This window comes from Tubulanus polymorphus, unplaced genomic scaffold (assembly GCF_964204645.1).
Source record: "Tubulanus polymorphus unplaced genomic scaffold, tnTubPoly1.2 scaffold_21, whole genome shotgun sequence".
NCBI classification, from domain to species: Eukaryota; Metazoa; Nemertea; class Palaeonemertea; order Tubulaniformes; family Tubulanidae; genus Tubulanus; species Tubulanus polymorphus.
This window is the reverse complement of record NW_027437430.1, coordinates 94367-122234: the sequence shown is the minus strand read 5'-3', so window position 1 is coordinate 122234 and position 27868 is coordinate 94367. Positions and strand designations below refer to the sequence as shown.

At 36.9% G+C, this 27868-nt stretch overlaps 5 protein-coding genes across 17 annotated transcripts; 2 read left to right on the top strand and 3 right to left on the bottom strand.

Moving 5' to 3' along the window:
• Positions 1-89: 89 nt before the first annotated feature.
• On the bottom strand, positions 90-10547 carry LOC141914454 (anamorsin homolog). Of its 11 annotated transcripts, none has more exons than XM_074805658.1 (12): positions 8289-9670; positions 8136-8213; positions 7939-8047; positions 7661-7787; positions 6843-6923; positions 5342-5460; positions 1911-2100; positions 1598-1821; positions 1264-1417; positions 1047-1181; positions 848-975; positions 90-770 (listed from the first exon to the last, which is right to left on the bottom strand). In XM_074805658.1, the coding sequence occupies exons 7-12, from the start codon at positions 2071-2073 to the stop codon at positions 657-659; spliced, it is 918 nt and encodes a 305-aa protein (XP_074661759.1). In that variant the 5' UTR covers positions 2074-2100; positions 5342-5460; positions 6843-6923; positions 7661-7787; positions 7939-8047; positions 8136-8213; positions 8289-9670; the 3' UTR covers positions 90-656. The 11 variants fall into 11 exon arrangements, with proteins under 11 accessions (XP_074661759.1, XP_074661758.1, XP_074661757.1 ...); XM_074805657.1 differs by having other exon boundaries at positions 8294-9670; XM_074805656.1 differs by having other exon boundaries at positions 7939-8213.
• On the top strand, positions 2489-3595 carry LOC141914457 (NADH dehydrogenase [ubiquinone] iron-sulfur protein 6, mitochondrial-like). Its single transcript, XM_074805668.1, has 4 exons — positions 2489-2672; positions 2901-2957; positions 3097-3219; positions 3314-3595. The coding sequence occupies exons 1-4, from the start codon at positions 2538-2540 to the stop codon at positions 3383-3385; spliced, it is 387 nt and encodes a 128-aa protein (XP_074661769.1). The 5' UTR covers positions 2489-2537; the 3' UTR covers positions 3386-3595.
• On the top strand, positions 3906-17694 carry LOC141914449 (ubiquitin carboxyl-terminal hydrolase CYLD-like). Of its 3 annotated transcripts, XM_074805643.1 has the most exons (15): positions 3906-4741; positions 9653-10075; positions 10306-10456; positions 12407-12544; positions 13066-13479; positions 13587-14140; positions 14224-14377; positions 14460-14724; positions 14929-15020; positions 15103-15169; positions 15248-15368; positions 15459-15567; positions 15652-15758; positions 15835-16081; positions 16195-17694. In XM_074805643.1, the coding sequence occupies exons 1-15, from the start codon at positions 4268-4270 to the stop codon at positions 16383-16385; spliced, it is 3507 nt and encodes a 1168-aa protein (XP_074661744.1). In that variant the 5' UTR covers positions 3906-4267; the 3' UTR covers positions 16386-17694. The 3 variants fall into 3 exon arrangements, with proteins under 3 accessions (XP_074661744.1, XP_074661745.1, XP_074661743.1); XM_074805644.1 differs by lacking the exons at positions 3906-4741; positions 9653-10075; positions 10306-10456 and adding an exon at positions 10704-11748; XM_074805642.1 differs by lacking the exons at positions 3906-4741; positions 9653-10075; positions 10306-10456 and adding an exon at positions 10704-11790.
• Positions 17695-18162: 468 nt separating this feature from the next.
• LOC141914443 (targeting protein for Xklp2 homolog) lies at positions 18163-23869 on the bottom strand. Its single transcript, XM_074805632.1, has 13 exons — positions 23655-23869; positions 23208-23279; positions 23049-23118; positions 22087-22311; positions 21595-21886; positions 20947-21103; positions 20718-20862; positions 20427-20628; positions 20239-20340; positions 19964-20143; positions 19741-19887; positions 19536-19650; positions 18163-18877 (listed from the first exon to the last, which is right to left on the bottom strand). Exons 1-13 carry the CDS (start codon positions 23758-23760, stop codon positions 18567-18569), a joined length of 2124 nt encoding a protein of 707 aa, XP_074661733.1. The 5' UTR covers positions 23761-23869; the 3' UTR covers positions 18163-18566.
• Positions 23870-25007: 1138 nt separating this feature from the next.
• Positions 25008-27722, bottom strand: LOC141914442 (uncharacterized). The gene is made up of 3 exons (XM_074805631.1): positions 25978-27722; positions 25575-25899; positions 25008-25494 (listed from the first exon to the last, which is right to left on the bottom strand). Exons 1-3 carry the CDS (start codon positions 27720-27722, stop codon positions 25036-25038), a joined length of 2529 nt encoding a protein of 842 aa, XP_074661732.1. The 3' UTR covers positions 25008-25035.
• Between the last annotated feature and the right edge of the window lie 146 nt (positions 27723-27868).

Genomic DNA, 27868 nt, shown 5'->3' with positions numbered 1-27868 from the left:
CAGTGAGAGGAAAACTTGATCAAATCTAGCATCTTTTATGAAAAAAACCGAGTAATGACAAGTAATTAATTTGACACATGTACTAAATTTATTATCCACGTGCAAAGGATTTACAAAATCTCTACTAAACACAAATTGGTCAGTCATGATAAATGAAGGATCATTTATTATTATAATTTTACGGAAACTTTTCCATACTAGTACAAAAAAGTACTTTGTATTCAATAATTAAACAGTTCAATTTCTGAATTTGAAAATTCAAGGATCAAATATGACTAGATGTACGTTCATACAGTAATGAGTACCAGCATAACCAGGTAATACGCGAATATTGTCATTTTTCTTGGCATAAGAAATGCCGTTTATAACAGTAGACTGCTTTATTGGGACTGCAAATATTTCACTGAGATGAACAGAATATTCGTGTTGAGAAACATGAAATTTCTATGGTTTTTCCGAATGAATTATAGTAAAATTCATCGATTTGAGCAGTTTAACAAGTGACAAGTACCGTGTACAGTTAAAGTAGGAGTCTGTGTATAATAATTTTATTCGACACATCAAAGCGTAATTCATACATTAAAATCATCAGTTCTATGGATCACAGTTATTAAGGCTATTCAAATTACATCGTAAATGAACCAATATGGTTTTGTTCATGTGTCAGCTTTCAGTTGCCTTTCACTGAGTGTAACCTTATCTCCAGGTTTAAAAGCCGGCATCCCAAGATAAGGACAACTCGCGCAACGGAATGCATCACCGAGATAGCACTGAAACAAAATTTAAAGATTTGTGTTATCAAAATGAAATATCAGTCAGATCATCACATATTGGAACATGAACTTACACTTCCGCAAGCAGATGCTTGTTGAGGTGTTTTTTGTGTAGGCGTTCCTCCTGCATCTAATTCATCAGCCAAACCACAGTTACAGTTCTTGCATGCTTTCTTACGACCAGAATTTGGACCGCATTCAGCTGTGATTAAGACGATAATACAATATATGGTACAAAAAGTCACGGTTAGGTCTTTGGAAATTATTCCGAACCTTTTAGAGATTTTGGGTCAGGCTTCTTAAGATCTTCCTCGTCCAATAGTGCATCAGAATCAATAATATCATCATCAAGGACATCATTAGCGGAAAGTGACCAAACTGCGGCAGTCTTTACAACATCTTTAGGTTCTACAAAAACATGTATCAATTAGTAAGTTGAATGATGTAGTTAAGTAAACCAATGTGTATCTCTCAATGATGATGAACTTACTTTTGGCACCAAACGACAATTTCAACCGAGTCTGCGCTCCAACCTCATACGCGGGCTTTTGACCACTTATTTGAGTTAAACATACATCTAATGTTAATGCTAAAGCCTGTTGAATATCCTTCAGTTCTGCTGGTGTAAGTGATAAGCGGCTGGCCTTAAGTAAATTATAAATAGATTCTTAAGACTTAACTAAATTATTAATAGATTCTTTACCTTAAGCATACCCAAATATTTCTAAACCAATACAACTATAAAATTGGATGTCATAAATGCATATCTACAAGACACTTCTTACTGTTAATATATATATATGATTGAATGCCTGTTCACTTACATTGGATACATTGACAAAGCCGGCTAGCTTTAACGAAGAAGCTAACTTTTCAGCAGATCTCAATTTGTCACCATCCGTATCAGTGGTAGGTTCCCTCAAATAAAAACATCCGCTAGGTTTGAGAATACGTGCAACTTCAACAAGAACATCCGAATCATGTATCACAGATGCAGGGTGTAAAAAGCCGGACAGGGCGACGTCAAATGATGAGTCTTTATGAGCGGCTAAAATATTCAAACATTATTTTATAAATCAATGACTCCTTCATTCAACAGTTCATTTATATGAAAACTAGTCTGTGCTTTAAACTTACAAAGGTGTAACCGTTCGACATGCTCGACTTGTACTTTACCAGTTGCGGCAACCTTCTTGTTTAGCTCAGACACAACTGAATTAATCGATTCTGGCGGAGATTCCTTTCCACCCCACAACAGCAAGACAGTCTGCCCACTCTTTATATCAACTGACGCTACCATCTTAGATGATTCAAGAAATCAAATATTCTGGAAAACAAAACAATCAGCGGATCGCGAACATAATTTAGAACGGTTTATGTCGATACTTAGTGTAGTAAAATGTATTTATTCTAACCAACATATATATATATATATATATATATATATATATATATATATATATATATATATATATATATATATATATATATATATATCTATAGAGTCATTCTCTCTGAGTGGTTTCACTACCGTAACGACCACGTCTAGGATGGTTGTATTTATTTGATAAATTTAATTTACCTATCTATTTTCAATAATGATTTTAAGCCGAAAAAAGCTTAGAAATTCGAGAAAACGATTCTCGATGTCCACGTGACCTTGGAAGGGAGCGGAAGTTGGCAGTAGTGGATGTGGGAATAGTCGGAGCCCTCCGCTATTCGGAGACTCCAGTTGTCCGGCTCCTACAATTAGCGATTCCTAAAATGGCGACCTTAGGCAACATCGTTACAAAATCTCGATATTTTTCTAGATTCGGGCCTATGATCAACAGAGGGTCCAAATTACTATACTCTACACAGTCACAGTCAGGGGAAGATTTCCAAATACACACTGGACAGGTAATAAAATACATGAAATGAGATTAATCTATCAAATAGTTTTGGGGAATGGGATCTGGTGGTGGAGTTTTCTTCCTGTCTCTCTTGACCGACAGTTTTGTCCTGCTCTGGTTGTTGGACTTTTACGTCTGTCTGGAGTGGAGGAAAAGTGAAAATTCTCGGGGCCTTTCTTGATTTAGTGACAATTTGTTTATGCAATGTATAAAGACAATAAGTAATCTGTTTTAGAAATTTGAGCAGAATGATTGGAGACTAGCAAGATTCAATGATGGAAAGAGCAAAGTGGTAAGTTAAAAGGATGCCTTTTTAAGTTGAGCTGATTGAACATCTTAGACCGACAACAAACTGCTGCAATACTTTTGTTTGTTAAATTTTTATTTTAGATATATTGTTCATTTTTCTTCTTTTTTTTCATAATCATTAGGTCAATAAGAATTTTGCTATAGATTTAATTGCTGAGGTTCCTCCAAAGGCATGCACAGAGAGAGTAGTGCATTGCGATGGTGGTGGCGGCCCACTTGGTCATCCTAAAGTTTTTATCAACCTGGTATGTTATAAGACCACTGAATGATTATTGAAATCCACTGAAATTATATAATAAGCGTTGAGTATTGCTTCATATGGTATATTACTGTTTTCAGGATCAACCTGGTAATCATACTTGTGGATACTGTGGTTTGAGGTTCTATCTAGATGGAAGCCATGGACATTAGTTTTCATCGCTCTGTGATCTTGTACATACGTAGTTGTGCTCGCTTGAAATGTAGTTTAACAAATTCTTCAAAGATTCAGATTACATCAAAATCTTGATTAGATATTTGGATATAAACGGTCAAAGATATTGTATGAAACTAGATTTGAAATTATTGTAATATGATTTATGAACTTATTATATATACATGATATGTAATAAATAGTTTTGTTGGAAAAATTGTGAAATGTTCTTAGTGTGGGAAAGCTGCAGGTAATCATTACCAAATGGTTGGTGTGATTGGTTTTCTTTTATCTACATTAAACCTTAGAGTAATCATTTGAACCTTGGAGTAATCATTTCAAATGATTACTCCACGAGCAACCCTCTGCGTAAGTAAGCAGGTAAGAGGGACAACACAAAAATTACAAAATACAGGTTTTTAAACATCGAAATAGATTATTAAACTGTATTCATAGACACCGTCAGGTGCTGCCTCTGTAGGTGATAAATGATACCAAGGCTGAAGGGAATCCCCGATCGGGATACCCCGGCAGCAGCTGATGATGTTGATGTTGTCTACGGATGAGTGCTCACGTTGATGCAGTGGTGTAAAGGTGTGTACTATCGTGTTTAGATATATTATTTTCACTTACTGCTTACAAATAATTGATTAGTGTCAGGAGTAATTAGACCGGTGTTAATTAACTATAAAAAAGTAAGGAGCTACACACGAACCAGGCAGAGGATTGTCTACGACACACGTCTTGCACTTCATTCAGATGTAGAACTCTGATAAAGCACTCAGTCTGATAGCCGAACTCACTCCCACACTCACTATTAGTACACCGCTTTACTTTAATCAGGATATTAATCTTATGGCTGTTCATAGTTTACCCTCAAAATGGCATCAGACACACAACAGAGACCTCGTTATATTCTTAAAAAAGAACACATCGCGAACAAGAAGGAAAAAACTGGATTTTTATCACGACAAAAAGCCGGCGATGAAATAACCGTACTACCGGGAACGTTATGGAAAGATTACGAGGATAAACAAACCAAGAAACACGAGAAGATCGGATTTTCATACTTCGCGTCATTAGATTTTGATAATCTTATATTAAGTTGTCCACCAAACGATGTGTCGAAGATAACATTTGAACAGTATTTATTATTGGCATCTATCAGTACATGTGCAGATAGAGTGAAAGTGTTTGATGACCAGCAATGGCTCGACGAAGGACTGAATTTACTGGTTTCGGATTTTGTTTCAATATTACATTACCCAAACCTACCAGATCGCGCTTCGGGCATCATTCGATACAAAGGATGTTTGACAGGAATAAGGGGTTTATGGTTTGGTGTTGAACTATTGGTGAGTTTTAAGGTGTAGAACCTTTCTGTTTCAAAAACATTATTTCTTAATTATATGGCTGTAGCCTATAGCTTATGATTTCCATGCTGCATGATGCTTGAATTGTTTTTGAATCCTGTACCATCTATCATTTCATCAACAGTTTAAGCGATGGTTTATGATAACGGGAACAGTTTTTGCTTTGCTAATAGTTTTATGGCTAGTGTGGTACCATATCAAAAAATATTGAAAGTCTGACATCAAATTCAGAAGTAGATTGTGATGAGTTTAAGTTCTCGGGGTTACCCCTGATTATGCTATTTCGGAAGATCTTACCGATGAAAATAAGATATTCAAAAGCCAATACATAATTTGATATTGCTGGGTATAACCTTGGCTAAGTGCATGATTTAATTCAGAGTTTGATTGTATTTTTAGTTACATATGTTGTACATGCAAATATGCTATGTGCATCATACATTTTATTCAGTAACACAATTTCTCAAATACCTTTATGTACCGTTCCTATACAGCAGTACGTCAGGTATATATAAATACGAGGAAGGTATAAGCTTCGGTGCTGAACATTCGTTACTTAGGTATAGGCTGTATATAACTTACAGATCTGTGTGTGCCAAGGATAACATAGTTTACTGCTGGCGTTTTGTTGTACAGAATTCTTGTTCATCGCTTCATTGTAAAACCAGCATGGAAGCAACATTCGCTAGTGTGGATTACACCTAAGAAATTATTAAACTGATTTATAATGAATTTAACGATAAATTTTCACTATTCCCCAATTTATTTTGAGTTTAAGTCTATCATTAGTTTTTCCCCAAGCAGCTGAAAATAATTGCTTTTAGCACCGAGCACTCCACCTAAAACAACTTTTATCATAAGAATCAAAGTTTTCTGATTTAGACATATATCATGATTTTTGCCATAAGCCTCTATTTTAAGAGTCTCCTCTGCTGGTTGTGTTCAAATATTCATGTGGCTATTTATCATTACGGATGCAATGAGATTTGATTTGCAGTCATTAAAGCGTAATCTATCTCCTCTGCATACAAATTACGTACATCTCAAAATCATCTGTTTTCATCAAACAGCCATATTGTTTGTTTAATGCCGATCACCAATTTCGAATTATGGCATGGTTTCCATGATACGACAACCGGTTTAAAAATTATCGTGTCATTGATATGTAAAGATGTAGGCCTGTCTGTGTGTAGGCGTTAACTACAGCGGTTCAGGCAATGACTTGATTCTGTTTCTGCTAAAAACATCGAACTATGGCAAATTTCCAGTTGTCATATATTCAATATATGAGTGGCTGTGGATTATGGCCAGGCTCAGTAAAGGATGGTAGAATTACAGCTTTAGATTGGTAGGAATCATCTGGGTATCAGATGCGCTTCTTACTTTACTAATTGAATCTTTGTACAGTTTATAATTAGGAATATTCCTACAGATGATGTTCATTATATAATGCTTCCAGTTAGGAAATGTAATGACTAGTACTTGCTGAACATTTCTGAACTCGTTATTGATTAAGCGTAAGTCAAAGATGATTTCTCTTAGATTAAAAGGTCCCTAGCTTTCATATCAAACCAAGACAGTTTGATAAGATAATTTGTTTTTAATTATTTCTTCAATCCCTATGGTTCTTCGATAATTACTTACGAGACCTGATTGGCGTGTTAATTATCTTGCTTACGTGCTAATGAATGTATGCTATCACGATCACACGGAAACTATTTGGCCCGGGTCAAACTGGCCTGCACCAGGCCCGAGTCAAATTTGACCCATGCGTAATAAGAGAATGCGTTCACCTATAAATCACTCAACTCATAAATGCTATCAAATAGATGTAATTAGAAGCGCGGAAAAGTCACTTCCAGAACCAAGTTGCATACACACAGAATAATTCTACCAATAAATGTGGCACAGGCCTGGTCCGACGGTTTTGTCGGGCATAATTTAGTCTATCAAACACACACGGCCCCATTTGGCACCACTGTGAACGGACGGTCGCGGCCTAATTGGGCACGGGCCAAATCTGGCCCAGGTTAAAAATATATCATATATTACTAATGATGTCTGGGTCTGATCCTTACCATACCTTTGTGGTTTTCTCTGACTCAGTTTGCTGATAATGTTTGTGGTTTATGAAGGTTTTGTTCGATTTCATCATCGGGATCCTCTATAACACAATAGCATCAATAGTGGCATCAATATTTTCAATTTTTTACAAGAATGACAAACCGCAGTTAGCTAGAAATATTGATATTAGTTAAGGTAGCACATTGACTGGAGTGCTCAAAGGAATATGCCAATGATGATTAATGATTAATTGCTAGTTTTGCCTTCTCTTTGAAGTGCAAAATCAAATGCTGTATGAATGCTGTCTCAACCATCGCAAATTCCATTAAGAGAAAGTCCTGACGAGGGTTTGTTGACAGAACTAATGCGGTGATAAGCCACCGTTGAGCTGACCAGGCATACCGGATACTCTCACCAAATTAACTGTCACATTCGCTTAAATGTCTTAAAGTCTATTTAGAAATCTTTCGTCGACCTTTTATTTGAAATGTCTCGGCTACATGATATCTCATCAACCCACTGAGTAGTCCCTATTCACAGCAGAGCTGTGGGATTCCGTACATGATCAGAGTTTATATCAGGAAGGATTTTATGGAAAATGTAGGATGAGCTATAAACTAATAAGTTTTTAAAATCTATATCTGTTGTATATATATATAAATATATATTTTCTGGAATAATATTTGAGGTGAAGGCTCAGTAACATACATAATGTCATAGATACTTTATTAGACGTATTGCCATCTTCCTATAAAGGCTAGCTATGTGCTTTACGGTAGGCCACACAGTATTAAAATGAACATCTGGCAGAATTCACTAAGGTTGAATCATTCTCACCCAATAGAATTCTGAAATGCACCTTGCATCTGACGTCAAAAAGTTTGCGTCGGTGGAATCCATTGCGGTATGATTTCTCAGCATTTCCACCAGCTGGAAGTATCATTCCAACATCAGCACGGGCAACCTTTAATATATGTCCATATAAACAGACTGTATTTACCTTCAAGGTAGAGTGAAAAGCGAGGTAGAGAGGTCATAATGTTTTATTTATTACATCCTCGCGCTGAGGTCAAAGGATATGAATTCATGAGTAAAGGAAAGGTTGAAGTACCTACCTAAGTAGGAGCGGAGAGTATAATGTAGGATGTTCTGTTGCGCAGCGTGCTTGTTGTTTGCTTTAGCTTGTTTTCATTCTGTTACGAAATCCAGGCGGAAGAATACGCACTGAAGATGTTTTTCCGGCAGCTGATTAATATCAGATGACAGTATTCTACCGAGTTGCAGCACAAATTCAAACCCCCTTATGCCATACCTTGTGGTATTTTTGGTATTTGTACACTCTGATTGAGATTTCTCCATCCCAAAATTCTTCATCAGACCTTCCAAGTACCTTCCAAAATATGATCTTTGATTGAATAGGTTATTCATTATAACACCTTTGTTGTTGTAGGAGAAAATGCTGTACCGTACTGGGTTGTGACTGGGTTGTGACAGTCATGTCAGAGTCTTTGTAACATTTAATCTTTGTTGTATTTTTCCATATTTCTCACACTGATGAGAACGAACTGTTTGTTGGAATTATTCTGGCACAGCTGCAGCTTTATCTGTGGAATGTCGATTCTAGCTTCATTCAGCTCTTCTTATCCAAATTTCTACCTCGTCATATCTCGTAGAGTTGAATAGATTCATTTATTCTGTAGAGTACTCGCATACACTCATCAAAACAATTATTTTCTTTGAAAAAACTTTTCTTGTCATCTTTGGTAGATTCTTTATGGTAACGTTATAAAGTCTTAGCGTCGCAATGGAACGAAATCCACGTCTTATTCGGATATTCGGATAATGGTGATATATTCTTTTTTTATTGTATCCAGGAAACTTAACTGAAGAAGAGTTTATAGGCATTTATTCCCATCAAGGTTAAATTTCAACTCTCATCCATACTGACAGCTGGTACTGTATTATCAGCCTTCTTTTGATGATTTTGCTGTATTGGAAATGGTTAACCTTTCTTAGGAGCATAAATGTAAACATGAATCTGGGATAGAAACACGATTTCATCAAAGTCTGACATGACATTTTTGTTGATGCCATTCTACAGTTTAGATTAGAATCCAGCAGGGTGATAGTTTGGTGCAATGGTATTCGCGTAGCGGTATGTTCATTCCCTTCAATAATCTTCGTAATTACAGTGATTGAGTATTTCGTAAAATTCTTACTGCTGTTTCTAACACATTTGTTTTCTGGTAATTAATTGCCTCGCCTAATACAACTGGCAAATGCTCTGATCTGGGTTTTATCACCTGATCAGTTAAAGGAGTGTAATACTTATAACGTTCACTATGGCTACTAAAATGTGGCGAACGGGCAAAAACGATAGGAAAATGCCAGGCAAGAAAGTCAACAGTCGATACATTTATCAATTAAGATGGAGGTTGGATTATTGTGGCTGCCAATATTTCTGCAAACAAAACTTATCAATTAATGCCCAGCCCCCAACTGGAGTGATAACATTTTTGTCAGGGAACGGACTATTGGATGTTTCAATCTATTCTTGTTATTTCGATGATCCAGTAGTGTTTCATTGATTAATCAATTCCTGCCTGAATTATTATCAGTAGCATAACGCAGATACTCAGCGTGTATTCATTCTCTCTGCAATAATATCATTTCCAGTAAGACATTGAATAAACAACATTTAATAGATTGAATAATTGCGAGTGGTTTTCTATCTTTCAAAGCTAAGGCAGCGATACCGCGGAATGGGTCATCCCCTATCTATGAAAAAAACCCTTGAGTTACACAGTAATTTTGAATTTCTCATTTCAGGAAAATAAAGGTAGAGGAACGACTGATGGAACATTGTCGAGTCAACGTTATTTCATGTGTGAACCGGACAGTGGAATATTCGTGAATATCTCAAAAATCCGGCGTTTCCGTGGACCCGGACAAAACCAGCACAGTCACCATCATCATCATCATACAGCTGTGCCATCGGTACCTCCTCCTGTGTATACACCATCACCTTCTACTCCTCAGTATTCTAGTATCAGTTCAACTACATCAATAGCAACTCCACCATCGGCTACATCACCAATTATGGCGATGGCAATGCGGTCAACTGGACAGCATCAGTTAGTTGAAAATGAACGCGTTGTTTGGCTGAGCGATAGAGGCCCGGAATACGGTACAGTCCGCTGGATCGGATACCTGCCTGATGTACCCGATGAAGTCACAGTCGGTGTCGAATTTGTAAGTATACAAGTTTTCATACAGTAAACCCAATCTGTTAGGACTGAAATTATTTCACCGAGTTGAGAATCAGGGAAATAGAAGGTTTTTCCAAATGAATGTTTTTTAAATATTTTTTTAATATATATCTGTTCTATCTGTTCCATATATCTGTTATATCTGAATAAATGTATATCATGTAATTTATGGAAATGAATAAGACTTGGGTATTTATCATTTCGATATTTTAGGACAACCCGGTCGGGTCGGGAACCGGAAAATACAAAGATCAACAACTGTTTAAAACTAAGTCTGATCATGCATCGCTCGTACCAATCATGGGATTAATGAAAGAAGAGGAATTTTTAAATCCACCCACTCATGTGAAAATGCCTCTCATCGGTAACGTATATATCTTGATTCTATGTGTTATTAGCTTACCGTGGTTGATGAAAAGTATCAGTTCATGAAATGGGTCTTGTTCAACCCACATAATAATCCTGAATGACTGCGTTTAATAATATTCATTGTGAATACTTAGATAATGCAGCCTTTGAACATAAATAACCTTGGGTTTTACCCCGTATTGATTTTCACTTGCATTATTTGCCTGTACACTAGGAATACGGCGAATATTCACATGACAGTTATTCAGTCGTCAGTGGTGAAACACTCAGTGCTGGCTATGTTAATTGTGGACTACTTCTTTATAAGTCCTTTCTGGCGTGTCTACATATTACTTTGTAATATTGTAGCTGGGATTATCAAAATCTTTTGGAACTGGAATTCATTTCTCGTACTTACTGTTTGGAATATTCTCTATTTATACCTGAAATTCATTATCTATATCGGATTTGTGTTTATGTTTATGAGTAACTCCTTTGAAAAAGTTGTGAAATTTCTAACCATGGATTTGAAACAAAATGGAATAGGAAATCAGTATGACTCGAATTGTGACAGTGACAAATCGGATCTTAGATTTCAACATGATCACTTCGGTGACAAACATCAGAGTAGAAGATCTGAAGACATTTCGCCTAGCATTCATTTGACTAAAAGATCCAGCAATTCATCAGGCAGTAAAAACAAGATGGATGGACATTCAGAATACAATGGAAGTCAGGATCATTTGGATGGAAAAGCTGATGGACACCGAGATGAAGATATGAAATATAGAAACAAACACCAAGATGAAGATATGAAACATAGAAACAAACACCAAGATGAAGATATGAAACATAGAAACAAACACCAAGATGAAGATATGAAACATAGAAACAAACACCAAGATGAAGATATGAAACATAGAAACAAACACCAAGATGAAGATATGAAACATAGAAACAAACACCAAGATGAAGATATGAAACATAGAAACAAACACCAAGATGAAGATATGAAACATAGAAACAAACACCAAGATGAAGATATGAAATATAGAAACAAACACCAAGATGAAGATATGAAACATGGAAACAAACACCAAGATGAAGATATGAAACATAGAAGCAGACACCAAGATGAAGATATGAATAATAGAAAGATCACGAATTATCTATCTAGAAGCTATAGGTCTCCTGATTCTTTTACCTCGACACATTTTGAAGACAAGACTTTCGATACAAGCACCAGTACCTACGCTATAGGACCACAAAGCATTGATGATTATGTTGTTATTGGAGAGGAAGAAACTGGTAATATGAAGGATCAACAGTTGACTGACGAGCCTTTATCAGGTTTGAATGTCAAATATAGCGCTCAAAGTCCACCCCGAGTGACGTACATTATACATAGTTTTGTGCTATAGATTTTCAAAATGCTCATAAAATTTAAAAAATATACTTTCACTTTCATTGAAGTGTCACGGCATATGGGTTTGAAGTCATGTCACTGTTCTCATCAACGCGTTCCAATGTTAGTGGTGGTAGAGTGCTCTGACTTCCCTCCTGCATGAGGGAAATAAACACTGTGAACCTACCAATGATCTGAATAGGGCTCTGTGGGTTGAGGAACATATATAGAAAGTTGAGTAGTCTTACTCTACAACTTCCTATGTATGTCCCTCAACCCACAGAGCCTTATTCAGATCACTAGTAGGTTCGCATTGTTTATTTCCTTCATGGACTACAGTATTTCTTTCTGTGGTATGGAAAAATTATAGTTATACCTGGTGACAATTTACTGAGTTAAACCTGTTGATAATCATTCATTGTACGTGTAATATGAGCTTCACACAAGCCTCTGAGCATTAAAAAGAAAACTTAGTGGAAAAAGTCTTCCATTTTACTGAGGTGTTTCTAATACATGTATTTATTCTTAACAGAAGATATTTATGATATTTTTTTCATTCAGATTTTGAGAGACCTCGAACGCGTCCAAAACTGAAACGTGATGACAAAAGCTCTAGTTCTGATTCGGGCACCAGTGGATTTAATACTTATTCTTCTGTACACAAGCCGAATGACAGACGGCAAAAATCTGAAAAAACCTGTAAATATACGTATTTGATAGTCAAAGGCTGAGATTGTAATTAGACCAATACCAATCTTAAGCTGGTAGCAGAATTAAATATCCACAATTGGACAGAAGAAGCACATTGGTTCAGCTAGCATATCGTTCTGATGTTTCAGGCATAATACTTCTGAGTACGTTCGGAGGTCTGGTTCTCTACCTTCCCATTAAGTTGCCCTTTTTGTCAAGACAAAGATCATGATAACCTGTAAATATGACACTTATCGTTTAAGAAATTGCATCTTTTCAGGTGTATATTTCTTTACTAGCACCAAGGGGATCTATCGGCATGGCTGCTTCATCCAAGGAATGCTCTCCCACTTCTTTTGGACCTGCTTTCCAATTTTTTAGACCCACCCCCGATTTATATAAATCAGAAACTTTAGAAACATATATGCTACCTGTTCTTCCGATTTTGGGTGTTTTTTTCTAAAAATGAAGTCTATGCAATTTAGTTATTAATTTTTACAAGACTACTTCTAAATGGTATCCATTTTCAGATCATAATGACACTAATGCTATGAGTCCTACGTTAGCTGTTAAAATGGCTAGCAAACAGACGGGCAAAGAGGAAACTGATGTGCTGCGAGATCAGAAAAGGTCATTGCAACAAACACGCGCTAGTTCACTTGATTCTCATAGTAAAACTAGTTCTGCTCAGTCTTCCAGCAGCAGCAGCAGTAACAGTAAAGGTTTGCCACCTACACGAAGTGGACATATCAAAACTGAAAAGAAAAAGGCGATTTCGTTTAGTAATGACGGATTACCAGAGACAAATGAACCGATGCTACGTTCTCCATTATCGCCCAATGCCACTCGACCGTCAGTTCTGAAAAATTCCAATTCCAAAAATGTTCACACTGTGACAGCTGATATTGAACCAGTTAGACCTTCATACATAGATATGAACCATGGTAAGTACCAGTAAAAAGATATTTCTCGCGTCTTGTTTGTATTGGGCTCATCATTACAGTGAAAAATTATATTTACATTTACTTATGTTTATGTGTATATTTTTCAGACACCTGCAGCGACACGTTGGAACATGAAAATGGAATGTGTAGACTTTCAGGAATATCGCAAAGTCCAAGTAACATTAGTAATATTAGTGGAATTAGCAATTTGAGTGATCTCACAGATTCTTCCAGTCCCGAGAATACAAGTCCGGTTTATCCCCCAAATTCAGAACATTACAAACCGAAGCTGTTAAAAGACGTACCGCAAATTGTAGAACCTTCTTGTAGTAGCAGTAGTAGTTGTAGCAGTGAAAGTACAGATAAAAAGTCGAATGGTAATAATACGTCGACTAATAGAAACCGTTCTGAACATTCTGTAGCGGGCAGCTACGTCACAAATAATGGTAACAGCGTTTATAACGGTAGATCAGAGCGATCGCGTAAAAATTCAGATTCATCGGCCCCAAAAAATACATCACTGAATTCGAATACTGCGGACTTAGAGATTGGATCAGTGGTCGAGGTTTTAGAGAATCCTCCGCGTTACGGGGTTATTCGATGGATCGGTTGTTTACCAGAGGCGAAGGATCGTAATAAACTAGTGGCTGGACTAGAAATGGTGAGTTGTGTTTGATAATGTCGCTATTTACATGACTTATATATGTATTAGGATTAGTGAACTGAATTGAATGTCTTTGATAGGAAGAAGAATGCGCTGCATGTTTAGATGGAACATTCAATGGCCGACGTATTTTTAGCTGTCCTTCGAAGAAAGGATTTTTTGTTTATCTAAATAAAGTGCGCAAGGACCCACGCTTCCAGGAAACAAAAAACCTGAATGGAACTGGAGAACCAAGTAAGGAATTACGCCTTCTGTTTGCTGTCTCAGGTGTCATTTACTGCTATGTGTAAAATTGAGAATATAAAATTTATTACAGCCTTTGGTAGTGAAGAAAGTCCAGACATACCGGGTAATGTTTCACCACCAACAGTTGAAAAAAACCTGCCAAATATTTGTGGGAAGAATAAAGGTCTACAGGGTCACCATAACTCGTGTTACTTGGATGCAACATTGTTTAGTATGTTTGCATTTACGCAAGTATTTGATACAATTCTTCATCGACCAAAGAAGGCTACTGATTTAGACGAGTATGAAGAAATACAAAAGGTTCTCCGAGAGTCGATTGTGAATCCTTTAAGAAAGTGAGTTTTTACACCGATAGATTCAGTTGCCAATATTTCGCTTGATACGGAAAATTGATGTCTTCACTGAGTGGAACAGATGAAATCCACACCATTATTCATTCCCCATTACTAATGGGAGTGTACTAATAGTTCATTTTCTGATCAACAGGTGACCTCACCAGCTTAGTCTCTCTCTTTACACCGTTACATTACGTATTATAGGTTTTTCTATGTAAGAGCCGACAAATTGTTAAAACTGAGGACATTTCTTGACAAACTCAGTTCAGTCAATGGCATGATGGGTGAGGAAAAAGGTGAGCAGTCAGACAAATTTAATATATCGTTCAATTAATGAATTAAGGAAACATGTTTTGTATGTATGTGTCTCTCATGCAGATCCAGAAGAATTTCTCAATTCACTATTGCAACAGACATTGAAAGCAGATCCTTTGATAAAACTGAGGTACTGATGAATAACTTAATAAGGTGATACATGTGCCATTCTTCTTTGTGTGTATCTGATTTTAGTGATTATTTCCAGCTCTGGACAGGAATCGTATTTCTACCAGTTATTCATTGAAAAAGATGAGAAAATTGTCCTGCCTACAACACAGCAACTTCTGAATTTGTCTTTTCTGCAATCTGATATCAAATTAGCTGAGGTATGATGAGAGGTTTTTATGCAATGCTCTACAATGAAAGGTGATTCATCGAATTTGCTTAGTTAAGAAATTATGACTTTCATATTTCAGATACCATCTTGTTTGATACTGCAGATGCCTAGATTTGGCAAGGATTACAAAATGTATCAGCGTATTGTCCCCAGTTTGTATTTGGATATCACCGATATACTGATGAATGGTGAGTTTCATGATACTGGTTTCTAGTATTATGACATATGGAATAGGCATTCTAAGTAATAAAGTCATCTATCATTCATTCTAGCTCCTAGAGAGTGTGCAGTCTGTGGATGTCTGGCTGAATGTGAATGCAAGCAGTGTTACAATCACTTTTCAGGGAAGACATCTTTTTGTGGAAAATGTTTCAATCTGGTAAGAATTTTCATGTACCAGGATAATTGAACTCTCTTTCAGATTTCAATTATTAGACTTGTGCTATTTTTTCCAGACCCACAGCCGGCATGCAGAACGTACTAAACACATTTCTCGGCCAATAATAGTACCGGAAACTTACAAAGATTTTCTCAACCAGCAGAAGGAACTGTTAGGGGATGGTAATGTACAGATTGACCATGAAATGATGGAGCTCTTTGCCGTTGTTTGTATTGAGACTAGTCACTACGTAGCGTTTGTTAAATGTGGACCAGGAAGAAAAGCACCGTGGGTTTTCTTTGACAGCATGGCTGATCGCATGGGTAAATACCGCGTTAAGAAAAAATTAACTAAGACTGGCTAGAAATAACTGAGCATATGACGATACAAATAAAGATTGTAACATGCATATAAAGTGTCTCATTTGTTCTTATAGGGCAAGAACATGGCTATAATATTCCCGAAGTTCAACCTTGTCAAGAGCTTCCGGAATGGTTGGCTGATGATAACCATGAGCGAATATTGTCTCTGAAAGAAGATCGCCAGCTGCCTTCGTATGCACGTCGGGTTTTGTGTGATGCATACTTGTGTATGTATCAGAGTACAGAAGTCATGATGTATAAATGAAAGTAGATGGAACTACTTCGAAATGGGTTTACCCGGAATTGATTTTTCGTGACCTAAGATGTGGCTGATCTTCAGCTTGCTGAAGGGTCAATAGGAAAGTGAGCTTGTGCTCTTGGATTGATAGACTAAATTCAGAAGTACTGATAATCCTTACCATGGATATAAGGGGAAAGTTAACCCGAAATAGTTCAGTGAAGAAATCATATTTTATTCGATCCCAATGATATGTATTTTACTTATATTACTGACTAATCTTTCCTTGAATATTGATGAGTTTAATTTGAAGACCGTTTTATCTTCTAGTACTAAAATTTGTGATACGATCTATTTACTATTTATTTGTGTGTGACTATTGTAGCTACGTATCCGAATCACATCATTAAGTCCACAGAAAATCTGTGTTAAATATATGTGTACAAAATGTACCGTATGTGCTTAGTCAATTTAACATGGATATATGTTTGTTCAATTAGCAACATTAGGCAATTTTCATGCTAGACATTTGATAAGGATGGATTCTGTTGTTAAAAAAAAGAATCAGTCATCATTTTTGTAGTCACAGCTTCACCTACCTAGGTATTCTACCGTATGCTATATAATGATACTTAGTTGAGCGCAAATCTTAGTACATGTACATAAATGAGAATTTGAAAGTGAGGGATGTTTCAAAAATTCTAACCGTGATTCGTAATAATTTTTTTGTATATTGTTGTCCCAAAATTGTTGAGTTTTACAAATTTCTATTTGTTAAAACTACGAGTACTCGAAATCACTTTTTCTGTACAAACTGCTAATGATGTGATGCAAATCATTTTACTATGAATGATATATAATTGAAAAGTAGTTATTCATCGCTATAGACATTTATAGATAATAGACTGCAATTAGTATCAATCGGTTTCATAATGTAGGCAAACAAAAGCTCTTAATGCTTGGTCATGAAATTGTTAAATTAACAAAATATGATTATGAAAGATCGTTAAATCATTTTAGTTGGCAAGAACTCATTCTTTGTGTTAGTTTGAAAATTGAACTAGCATAGACATTTACATTGACATTTTTCCTCGAAATGAAGGTTTTTCATTGAAGACATATTGTTCAAATTTAGTATGAATTGCTAAGATGATGCAGTAAGTATATAGCAATGTTCTGGTAAGGTTTTCAATTATGCCGTTGTCATAGCCTCATTGTAAATACAGACTTAAACATGGCATTTAGTAAAATTTCATTTGACTTTCGTATTCTCGTTCATTTTGTTTGATTTTAACAGATATGTAGATATCAATCAATAAATTCAATTATGCCACGAGATCCTGTTTTTCCGTTAATATGTATTGTATAAACACAGTGGACTGTTAAATTTTTCCAAATAAAATGCATCAGATCCCAGCAAAATAGTTGAAAAAGATTCATTTATATTAGTCTTCATAATCTGATATATCATTAGCCTTATACGACGAGAGAGAATACTGAAGATGCCATGCTTGCCCTATTATCTGGAAAATCTCGAATGCTGGATGAATTTTTCAATTACACCTGTGTATTTCGAAAGCAAATATGGTGGCAGCAAAAGAAAGTAGTACTTCGTCTTCTGCTGCAAACATGCGACTGTTCCTCACTGTTCGCACTCAACTCGCTAATTGACTCCTTATAAAATGCTTACTAACTTCAACAGATCCGAGATTCAGTAAATCAAAATTAAAACGACAATTTACATATTTACACATACTCAATTTATTAATGATAAAACATACGATATATCATACAATTGCAACAAATAATAAAAGAACTGCTCACAAGATACAATTAGGAAGCAATATTGGCAACGTGGTTTTTAACCATGAAAAATCTTAATCCCAAGAGAAATAATGTAAGACTTGTTATGCTCAATGTCTGGTAAATTTTTCATGACAGAAGTCCCCGATAAAACTAGTCACAGTAAATTCAAGCGATATCCTACGCGCCCTTCAGGAGCTGATTAGAGATAAATAGAGATTCGAAATGGAATATACCCCTTAAAACGAAATCAACAGTAATACGTAAGTTAGAAATAGATTCAAATACATTCTACACAATGTCTTCGATATATCACACACAGTTTTTCACGCAAAGACCTAAATTATTTCCATAACAATGAATTATCTACCCCGCTACTGTGAAAATTAATAGCTACACTGCGCATCACTGTTTCTTATTGAAAGCTAAACGTTCGGAGAATCTAGGCGACATAGGTGTAGTTAATGTCTTCTCACTACCATGAATAACGACTGGTTTATAATGTCGAATCGGTTTCGACTTATGAACAGCTTCGGCGCGAAGTCTCGCGATTTCTTCTTGTTCTTCGGTGTCCTTGCGTTTACGCACCTCGTCCAGTACGGCGTCGAGTTCCTGCTTTTTCTCTCGTTTGCGACGTTCGAAATCTCTGCGTTCTGCCGCGCGACGATCCGTGTTCAATTCAATCTCGCACACCTCTGAAATAGATTCATCCTTCCCTGAGAATGACGGAAAGTTGTTACGTTAAATCCATAAATATAAATATGAAACACATTCACCTTAAACACGAAGTGGCATTAAAGAATATAGTCAACCTCGGTTAATCCGTATCAGTCGGGACCCAGCTTTTTGGTACATTAAAATGGTGTAGGTGGATAATAGATAATCCGTAGTTCTATGAACTGTGTTGTGAATTGAACTACGCATTACGTGCAGATCCCATATAATAGCCAGTTTTAATTCTTATACTGTTCTACTGTTATACTGTTATACTGTTCTATCTAAACAGCATTTATTTTCACTACAAATGTATGTTCCTGACAGGAGATGGGGATGATAACACATAAGGTTTTACATGGAAATTTGGACAATGGGACCATGTTTGCTCGACAGAATGACAGAGTGAAAATACAAAACAGACATAGAAATTTAAAGGGGACAGATTAACTGAAGTTGAAGACCACGTGTAACACAAACACATTATAAGACTTCAATGTTAAAATCAATTAGATCAGTTAGTGATTTTGGATTGTGCCATTAGCTTAAACGTTTATTTAGGCATCCATAACCTACTGCCAAATGGTTGGTTATCTAACAGGAAGAATGTTATATCGCATGACCACCAATTGATCGTCAGACCTCGAATTAACTACTCACCCAAAGCTGATCTCTCACTTTTCTTTGGTTCGAAAGGTTTCATACAAGTGACGCGGTTGGGTCTAGCTTTAAAACTGGATGCTTGATGACGCTGATGTTTTATTTCATCTTCCATCTATATCAAAAATTAAGACATATATAGATATGATGAATAACTTACATCATTTGAAGTTTGAGCTGATTCATGATTCTTTTGTATACAAACCTTTCTTGTCCACTCCCCAGTTTTATAAGCGCCGCGTACTTCGCTTTCCAGATTGAAAGGTTTTGGATTTGTGTTAGGCTTAACTTTCTTCTCAGGTAAATCATCTGGTGATGAACTAGGCAGAGGGTTTGCGTGGAATACATGCATCTTGAAATCAAAACAAATCAATAGTCAATTATCTACCGTAACTTTTGATTTCAACATAAATTCATCAAATGTTTACCTTTTTCTCCTCTTCGAGAACATGTTTTATTTTTTCTTCTTTCGCGTGGATTTTATCTTTATCTCGAACTTCAAAACTAAACGGTTGCGGAACAGTTTTTCGATGATTCAATTTTGGTTGGAATGCTAAACCGTAGTGGGGAACAGGGTTAGCTTTAACGGTTATCTGGTCAGGCTCCTCCTATAGTGAAAGTAAACAAATTTATCATTTTTTGGTACAGATAAACTCATGGATTTAACAGCAATTTTGATGGACACTATAAGCAATTTACCGACCTGAACTTTAGTTTTATCCATTATGGATCGCACCCTGTTTTTCAGAGCGAATGCTGGCGATTCAGGAACTGTACATTGGATTTCTTTAGCCGGTTTGACACCCTAAAAACATATTCAAACAGAGCCTATACCAGTAAATCCATTACATTTTGATTGAAGGAATTAGCAGAACTAAATCCATTACTTACTACGACTCCTCCTAGGATATTTTTTGGAACGGGCTGAGCATGAAATTCGTATCTTTCCTCATCAACAGACTTTTGTTCATGACTACGTTCGGCGTGAAGATTAAAAGGTTGTGGTACAGTCGGCTCTTTCACCGTCACTTCCGGCAATGTTTCTGGTTGATCTAATACCTTCTTATTGACAGGTTTCGCACGGAATTTAAACCTAATTCATTCGAAGCAAATCAAGTAATTCAAAATTTTATCACAAATGGAATAACGTACTAGCATATCACTATAGCGAGCGGTACTTACCGTTTAATATCATCGACTTCCTTTTCTTCCATCTCGGCTTGACTAACTATGTGAATATTTCTTTTTCGACATCTTGTCTCTAAATTCGGTGTTCGTGCTACGGTGAGTTTATTCAAACGAGGACTGTGTCTACGAGGTGTCGCCGCTGTTAACACAGGAGAGAAAATGCATCTCAAGGAATATAAGAAAATGGCTCGACGCATATATTAGAAAGTGAAATTATAATTACCTTTATTTCTAGCTCGCGTATGGAATCTATCTGGAGTATTCTTTTGAAACGCTATCAATTTTTGAGCATCGGACACAAATTTGTATCCCTGTTCTGCAGGTCTGTTGTCATGCAGAGAGAATGGCTTAGGCACCGTAGGACCCTTCGTTTGATATGTCTAAAAATGGAGATTGTTTTGAAGTTCAAATAATGCAATATAAATCTTTTATACAGTGGAACCATAATTTAACAGATTTTGTATTATCCGTAAGTGGTTTAACAGAGATATCTCAGTCGTGGAGAGATCTGGAAATCATCGTGATGCCGGTTTCGACTAACTCATCATCATCTTCAATATCAGATGGATGGAGGCCTGGCAGACGTCTATTGGTATCCAGCTCGTTTGGTGACTATCAATTTAAAGAGTTTATAAAAGTTCTCTCGCTCTGAATTATATTAATTGCATTAATAAATAATTAATGCACAAATACTTGGTACAAGTTTTTTTCTATTTCTAAAAGATTTAACTGTTTATTGTATCTATTCAATAGTTGAAATTCATAACAAAAATAAACACGTTTATAATGATAATGACATGAGAACTATAAACACAGTTCACTTTAGTTCCTGTATCAATAACATAACTATTAACAGTAGTCAAATACTTACTGTTGCTACGTCTGGTTTTCGAAGCATACTCGTGAAGTCTTGTGACTTGATGTCATTTCGTGTTTCCATCGCGTGGCTTTTTACACGCGTGTCGGTGTGAAAGTTAAACTCATCAGGTTTTGTTAACGGTTTAGCCGAATACGCAGGCATATGACCTTTAGCCGTGTTCAATTGTTCGTATGATTTTTTCGCAAGAATTCTTTGTTGTTCAGCCTGACGACGACTTTCTTCGATCTTCGCCATTTCAATCTGTTCCGTAGTTTTTGCAGTTGTCGTCTTCATTTGTTTCCGCCTGTTGAAACATATCAAACGGGACGCATAATTGTAAGACTCAATTCATCAAAATCAATAATTTGCTTCATCAATTTGTCTAAACGAAGAGTATCAAATTAGTCAATGTTTATATGAACTCATCTACTCAGAGGATAACCACAGACTCTTATGAGCCTCTCACAGATCCTTTAGAACAATAACAATAATATTAGACCCTACCTCATAAACGCTGGTGTAACCGGAATGGTTGGAACTTTAACGCGAGAAGCAGCTGATTTATTAATTGTCATCGGTGGTTTACCAGTCGGCAGATTGTTCGGTCGCAGAGGTCTTCGTACCACTGGAGTAGCACGTTTTCCTGTCGATGGAACTGCCCGCCTGACGGCCTTCTTCACAGAGGTGCTGCGTGTATGCGGAGTGCCTCGCCTCCGTTTAGCACTCGGGCTTTAATGACAAAAGGCATGGGATACAAATGACAAATATGTTTAAACAATAATTCTTGGGCCTAGGTCTTATTTCTATCGCAAATCAATCAAAAGTCAAATAGTCTTACAGTAAAAAACTCAAATTATCACAGGGTTCATAGATAGCCTCAAGATCAACCAAAATTCAAGGATATTCAAGGATTACAAGACCCGCTACGAACCCTGTATAAGCATTAACAGATAAATATCTGTTATGGAATGATTTGATTGGTTTAACTCTAGGCGATATATATATATATATATATATATATATATATATATATATATATATATATATATATATATATATATATCGCTCCCGAACTCGCTTCCACCAGCCCCCTGGCCTCACGACGCGCAATTTCATTACTGGCGCTTTTGCGCATGACGTCATATATCAACACGCGACAATACTTCTGCATTCGCTGATTGGTCCATTTACCAGGAAATTCCATAGATGCCTAATGTCGTTTGTAACAAGCGCTGTGATTGGCCCGACCTGATTCTGGTCGGCTAGTAACGACTCCAACGACTCGTGAGGTCAAGGGGTTCGGGGAACGGCTTTAGCAGAGTGGGTTCGAATCCCTTGACGGGTGAAGATGTTTATGTCCGTGCATCACATTTAATGTCATAAATGTTGCTTGTAGCAAATTATCTTGGTGTGCAACAAAAAAAATCTGTAAGTCAAATGGTTAATTGTCAAAAACTGTGAAATACCTCTCTTCAGGAATAGACGACACTGATTCAGTTGTTCTTTGACGTTTTTCTCCCCTCTTCGATTGATTTTCTAGAAATATAATAGATAATCGGTCTCGCGCCATGTAGCCTAAATTATAGTCACTCCCCTCTGCATAGGTTCAGTTTTTATCAGTTTACCTTGTCCTTCTCGATGACTTTCATCGCAAAAGCCAGACTCATCATCGATGTTACCAGTAGTTTCTTGTACATCTGAAAGAAGAAACACAGAACATTATTTTGAAAAAAATGCAGGATGAAATCATATAATGCAGACCCCCTACCCGTCGTAATGCCGATATCTGATACTGTGACGTATTATTATTACTATAGATTACAGATAATTCAGACCTATATATTTCTTTACGTAATGAATGAAGAAATATGCTTGGTTGAACTGCGCAGTGTATAAAAAGTGTGCAGAATGTAGGGCCTAATAATGATTTTTTACAGCAGAAATGGGTAACAATTATTAAACAACTGGCAAAGGTAACTTAAAAACTAGATATACCAAACCAAGGTTAGTACCACCAGTGTGTCTTCCATGGAAGAGTAAGGACCTATGATTGTAAATGTATATCAACGTACCAAACCAAGCATCGGCCTCGTCATTTTCGTATTCTTCCGGGTTGGCAAAATCGAAAAATTGCGGAGCGTGGAATTCCCAATCTGTGTTGACGGTAGCTGCAGTCATCTTGAATTAATAACTATGCCTACTCTACTCTCCTTCAGTTCAATAAAATACAGATATTCGTCTTATTTTCGGGCTGAATACCCACAATTTAGATGAAGACTTCCTCCGTTTCAAGTTTTTCAGATTTCTTCATTCGAGTTAGACCGCCTAGAGTTTAACCAATCAAATCATTCCTTTCAGGTTTTGATTGTATCGTCACCTCTGATTGGTCTAAAACCCGGAAGTAAAATAAGCACCGCCAGGTGGCACTAGCTGAAAACGAATATATGGGAAAAGGAATTAAAAACATTTGATATCATCGATAATTCTCATTTCTAGGTATTTAAGCTTTATCGAAATGACTTTTATATGAAAGAAAATAATGATAAACTCAACTTTGATGAAATTTTTGAACGATTCAGTGAATTATACTAATTTAAACAGCCTACTAACGTCGGCCCAAAATTGTCGTAACTAACAAATTCAAATTTGAGTATATTGAACAGACTTAGTCAACGATACATTGAAAACTGTATTTTTTTCTTTTAGGTTTCATTGACATTGCAGAAAATCCAAACTGAGGAGGAGATGCTATTGCGTGGGTTTATTCAGCTTGCTCAGAGAAATGTGAGTGGTACATGGACCACAAATATTCGAAGACTTTTTACTCCATCGTGTTCCAGCTTTCTTCCCCAGGTTGCTGTGGCTCCACGAAACACAGAAACTCCACAACCAGCACGTTTCTTACAGCCATTGAACTCAAACTTATCCCAAGTGGCGTCGTATAAAGTAAAAACAATTCTACGAAAAAGATGCGACTCGTGTTACTTTGTGCGAAGGAAAGGTCGATTGTACGTGGAATGCAGAGATAAACGAAGGCACAAACAAATGGAAAAAATCGATAAGAGTAAACTTTATCGTGAAGATTGATTGTCTTAGTCATCAATTTTTGCACGGATTTAGTTAGTCTTTCGAAAAATAGAAATATCAGTTGTTTTTATGTAATTCTTCCTCTCAAATTGTTGATTTTCATTCTGATGAAGCCTGAAATTCAAAGGAACTAGGTTCTGCGGTGATTGAGAACTTCAGGAGGAAGAAAAGGATGCTGATGAGGAATGAAGTACCTTTGATCCTTTATGTATAGTAATGAGGAAAAACAATCTAATATTTGATGGTCAACAACTTTATTGCAAACGATGAAAAAATTGGAACAAGCTTTTAATTCAATCAATACATTTATTTTTTCACAAACAACTGTGATCCTATACAATAATTTCAGGAATGAATTATGGATGACTAGGCAGATGACCCTTCTTGTAATTCAATCATATGAAACTGCTGCCGATTATTTCCCGTCCCTTCTACCTTTATTAGAACAGTTCCATTTTTACCACTTTCTGCTATCACTTCAGATAACGATTCAACATTTTGCACATAAATGTTTTCAGATTGTTGAAGTGCCGTGGCACTCGAATCGTTATTCTTGTTTGAAGCCGTTTCTGCAGCATTGTTCTCATTTATTATCCGAGTATTATTGTCCTCAGTCGCTATATCTGTCCCATCTGTAGGATGTACAGCAAAATAAACAGTTTGTTCCTGACTGTTGCCCCCTCCAGAACAGGGAATTTGTAACGTAAAACTTTGCGCAGTGTCATCACCTTGAGCTGCCTTTTCCTGTATGACATTTAAAGCAGAATAAATCAGTTGAGCTGCATCTGCATCTGATAATCCCGGGATCGAAGGTGGGTTCTGACCCTGGAAATAAAAAACGATCAGTTTTACAATATACGGTACGTGAATCTTGAGAACATTTCGCTCGACAGATGAAAACTAACCTGCTGAAAATGTATTATAGATTGCTGTTTCTCTTCTTGTCGTTTCTGAGTTGTCTTCCGAGAAACTTGTTTAACGATTCCGTTGCTGTGATCATTCAAATGATTATCGAGAGATTCTTTCTTCACGGACTGAAAACTGCACAGGTGACAAGCGTACAGACCCTCGCGCCCGGGATGTTTGCTTAACATGTGACCTTTGAACGATACGCTCTGTATGCAGCTATACGGACAGTGCGGACAAACATAAGGACGCTTTCCCGAGTGACGCATTTTATGTCGACGTAATGAGTTATGATCAGCCGATGCGAATGTACACTGATCACACCTATAAGACAAAACAATACAATTCATTACTACCTTCAATAAAGAAAGAATATTACATTGTTAAATTTTAGATACTAACTTGTGTGGTTTTTCACCGGTATGTGTACGCATGTGGAGTCTAAGCATCGGTTTGCGGCTACACGTATAATCACATAATTCACACGAAAACAGTTTGTTCGTTTTATGCACCTCTTGCATGTGTTTACTCAAACATTGACGGTTGACGAAAGTTCGTTGACAAATAGAGCACTGTTTCGCCGCGGGTGATTTTGCATCGGTGGAGACTACCGGAATGTCAGCGACATCGACATCATTCAGTGAATGCTCTTTGGAATGATGCACTCGTAATCCGGCTAATTGTTTAAACTGATAACCGCAAACGTGGCACTGATAATTTCGAGCGTCTCCATGTATTTCTATATGCGTTAGTAGTTTCGACAATGTATTACACTTATATTCGCACTCGGTACATGTAAACAGATCGGTGTCGATGTTGTGTTTTCGATACAGATGAATTTGACAGGTTTTCCACGTTTTAAACGTCTCGTCATCGCAAACATGGCACCGAAAATCATTGGACGCCTCGATGTGACAAGCTCTGTGCATTTTCAGGCTTTCGTCGAGGAAAAATTTAGCGCTGCATTTGCCGATGTTACACGCAATTGTATATTTTGATAAAACTTCGCGATTTTTTCGAAATCGTTCGGTATTCGTTCGTCTCGCGATTCGTAACATGCTTCGACTGAATTGATAATCTGCTTTCAGCGCGTGCGGAGTTTTGATTTTACGTTTCTTACGAGCGACGCTGCCCTCCGGTGGTTCGTCGTTGGCCATCTTGTCGTCATTAAACTCGTTATCGCTATCGAGGAACTGAGTCTCTTCCGTTTCAGCACATTCGACCGCCGCCGTTTTGCGTTTACGCCCCGCTTTTTTCGTTTGCGTCTGAATGGAAGCGTCAACCATCATTTTACCAGTGGCGTTTACTTTCGGAGTTAGACAAACATCATCGCTTAATACGAGCTCATGATCGTCAATCATGTGCTGTTTACATTCGTCTATAGACGAGAATACATCATTACACTGACCACACAAATAAAGTTCTTTCGTAGCAGCAGCACTACCGTCTAAACTACTATCAGTATTCGTAACCTGATTATTCGTCGGATCGGCGAGACTATCACTTATTACGATATGTTGAGGATGACTTACTTCTAAATTCTGAAAAGTCAGTTCTTCGGTAACGACTGCATGCTCTGAAGAAATTGATTCACTCGTATTTTGAATTCGCCGTCGCTCGAGATCGCTAACATTCGAGTTGACGCTCGAGCCTTTATCATCGGGAGAGATCAGACCATTATCTGTAGTGTTTGAATGAGTAGCATTCAGATATCCTTCTAAAGCCGCTACTGCTGCCTGTTCGACTGTATCCCATGAAGTATTAACCGCACTGGTGGAATTATTCAACTCAATAAGATCGGGATCACTATTTACAACACAAACAGCACTGGCAGGATCATTATTCACATCTGGCTGTACATCTTGAGCGGCGGTTTGAATTACGAGGTCAGAAGAAACCTTTTCACCATTGATACTAGATGAATGTTCCCTACTATTTTCAGTTGACTGGTCGACATCTACCTGTATACCGGTAACAGCCACCTCTGATTTTCCAGTTTGAACCGCAGCTCTATCAACTAGATGAGTGCTCTTTATATGCGTTGCTATACCTCTCTTCGAGCTATCGGTATATTGACAGAATTTGCACTTGAATAACGTGACGACATCTGTGAAGTCATCCAAGTTGAGATCTTCATCAACATTCATTTTGTTGTCATTTACGCCGATAGAACTCTGTAAAAAAACTCAATTATCACAATCTTTCTGAATAAATATAATATAATAGTCGGAATATCTTTGAATTGAAATTGATCTTGGTTAAAAATCATTACTGGTTTAAATATGTCTTAAAC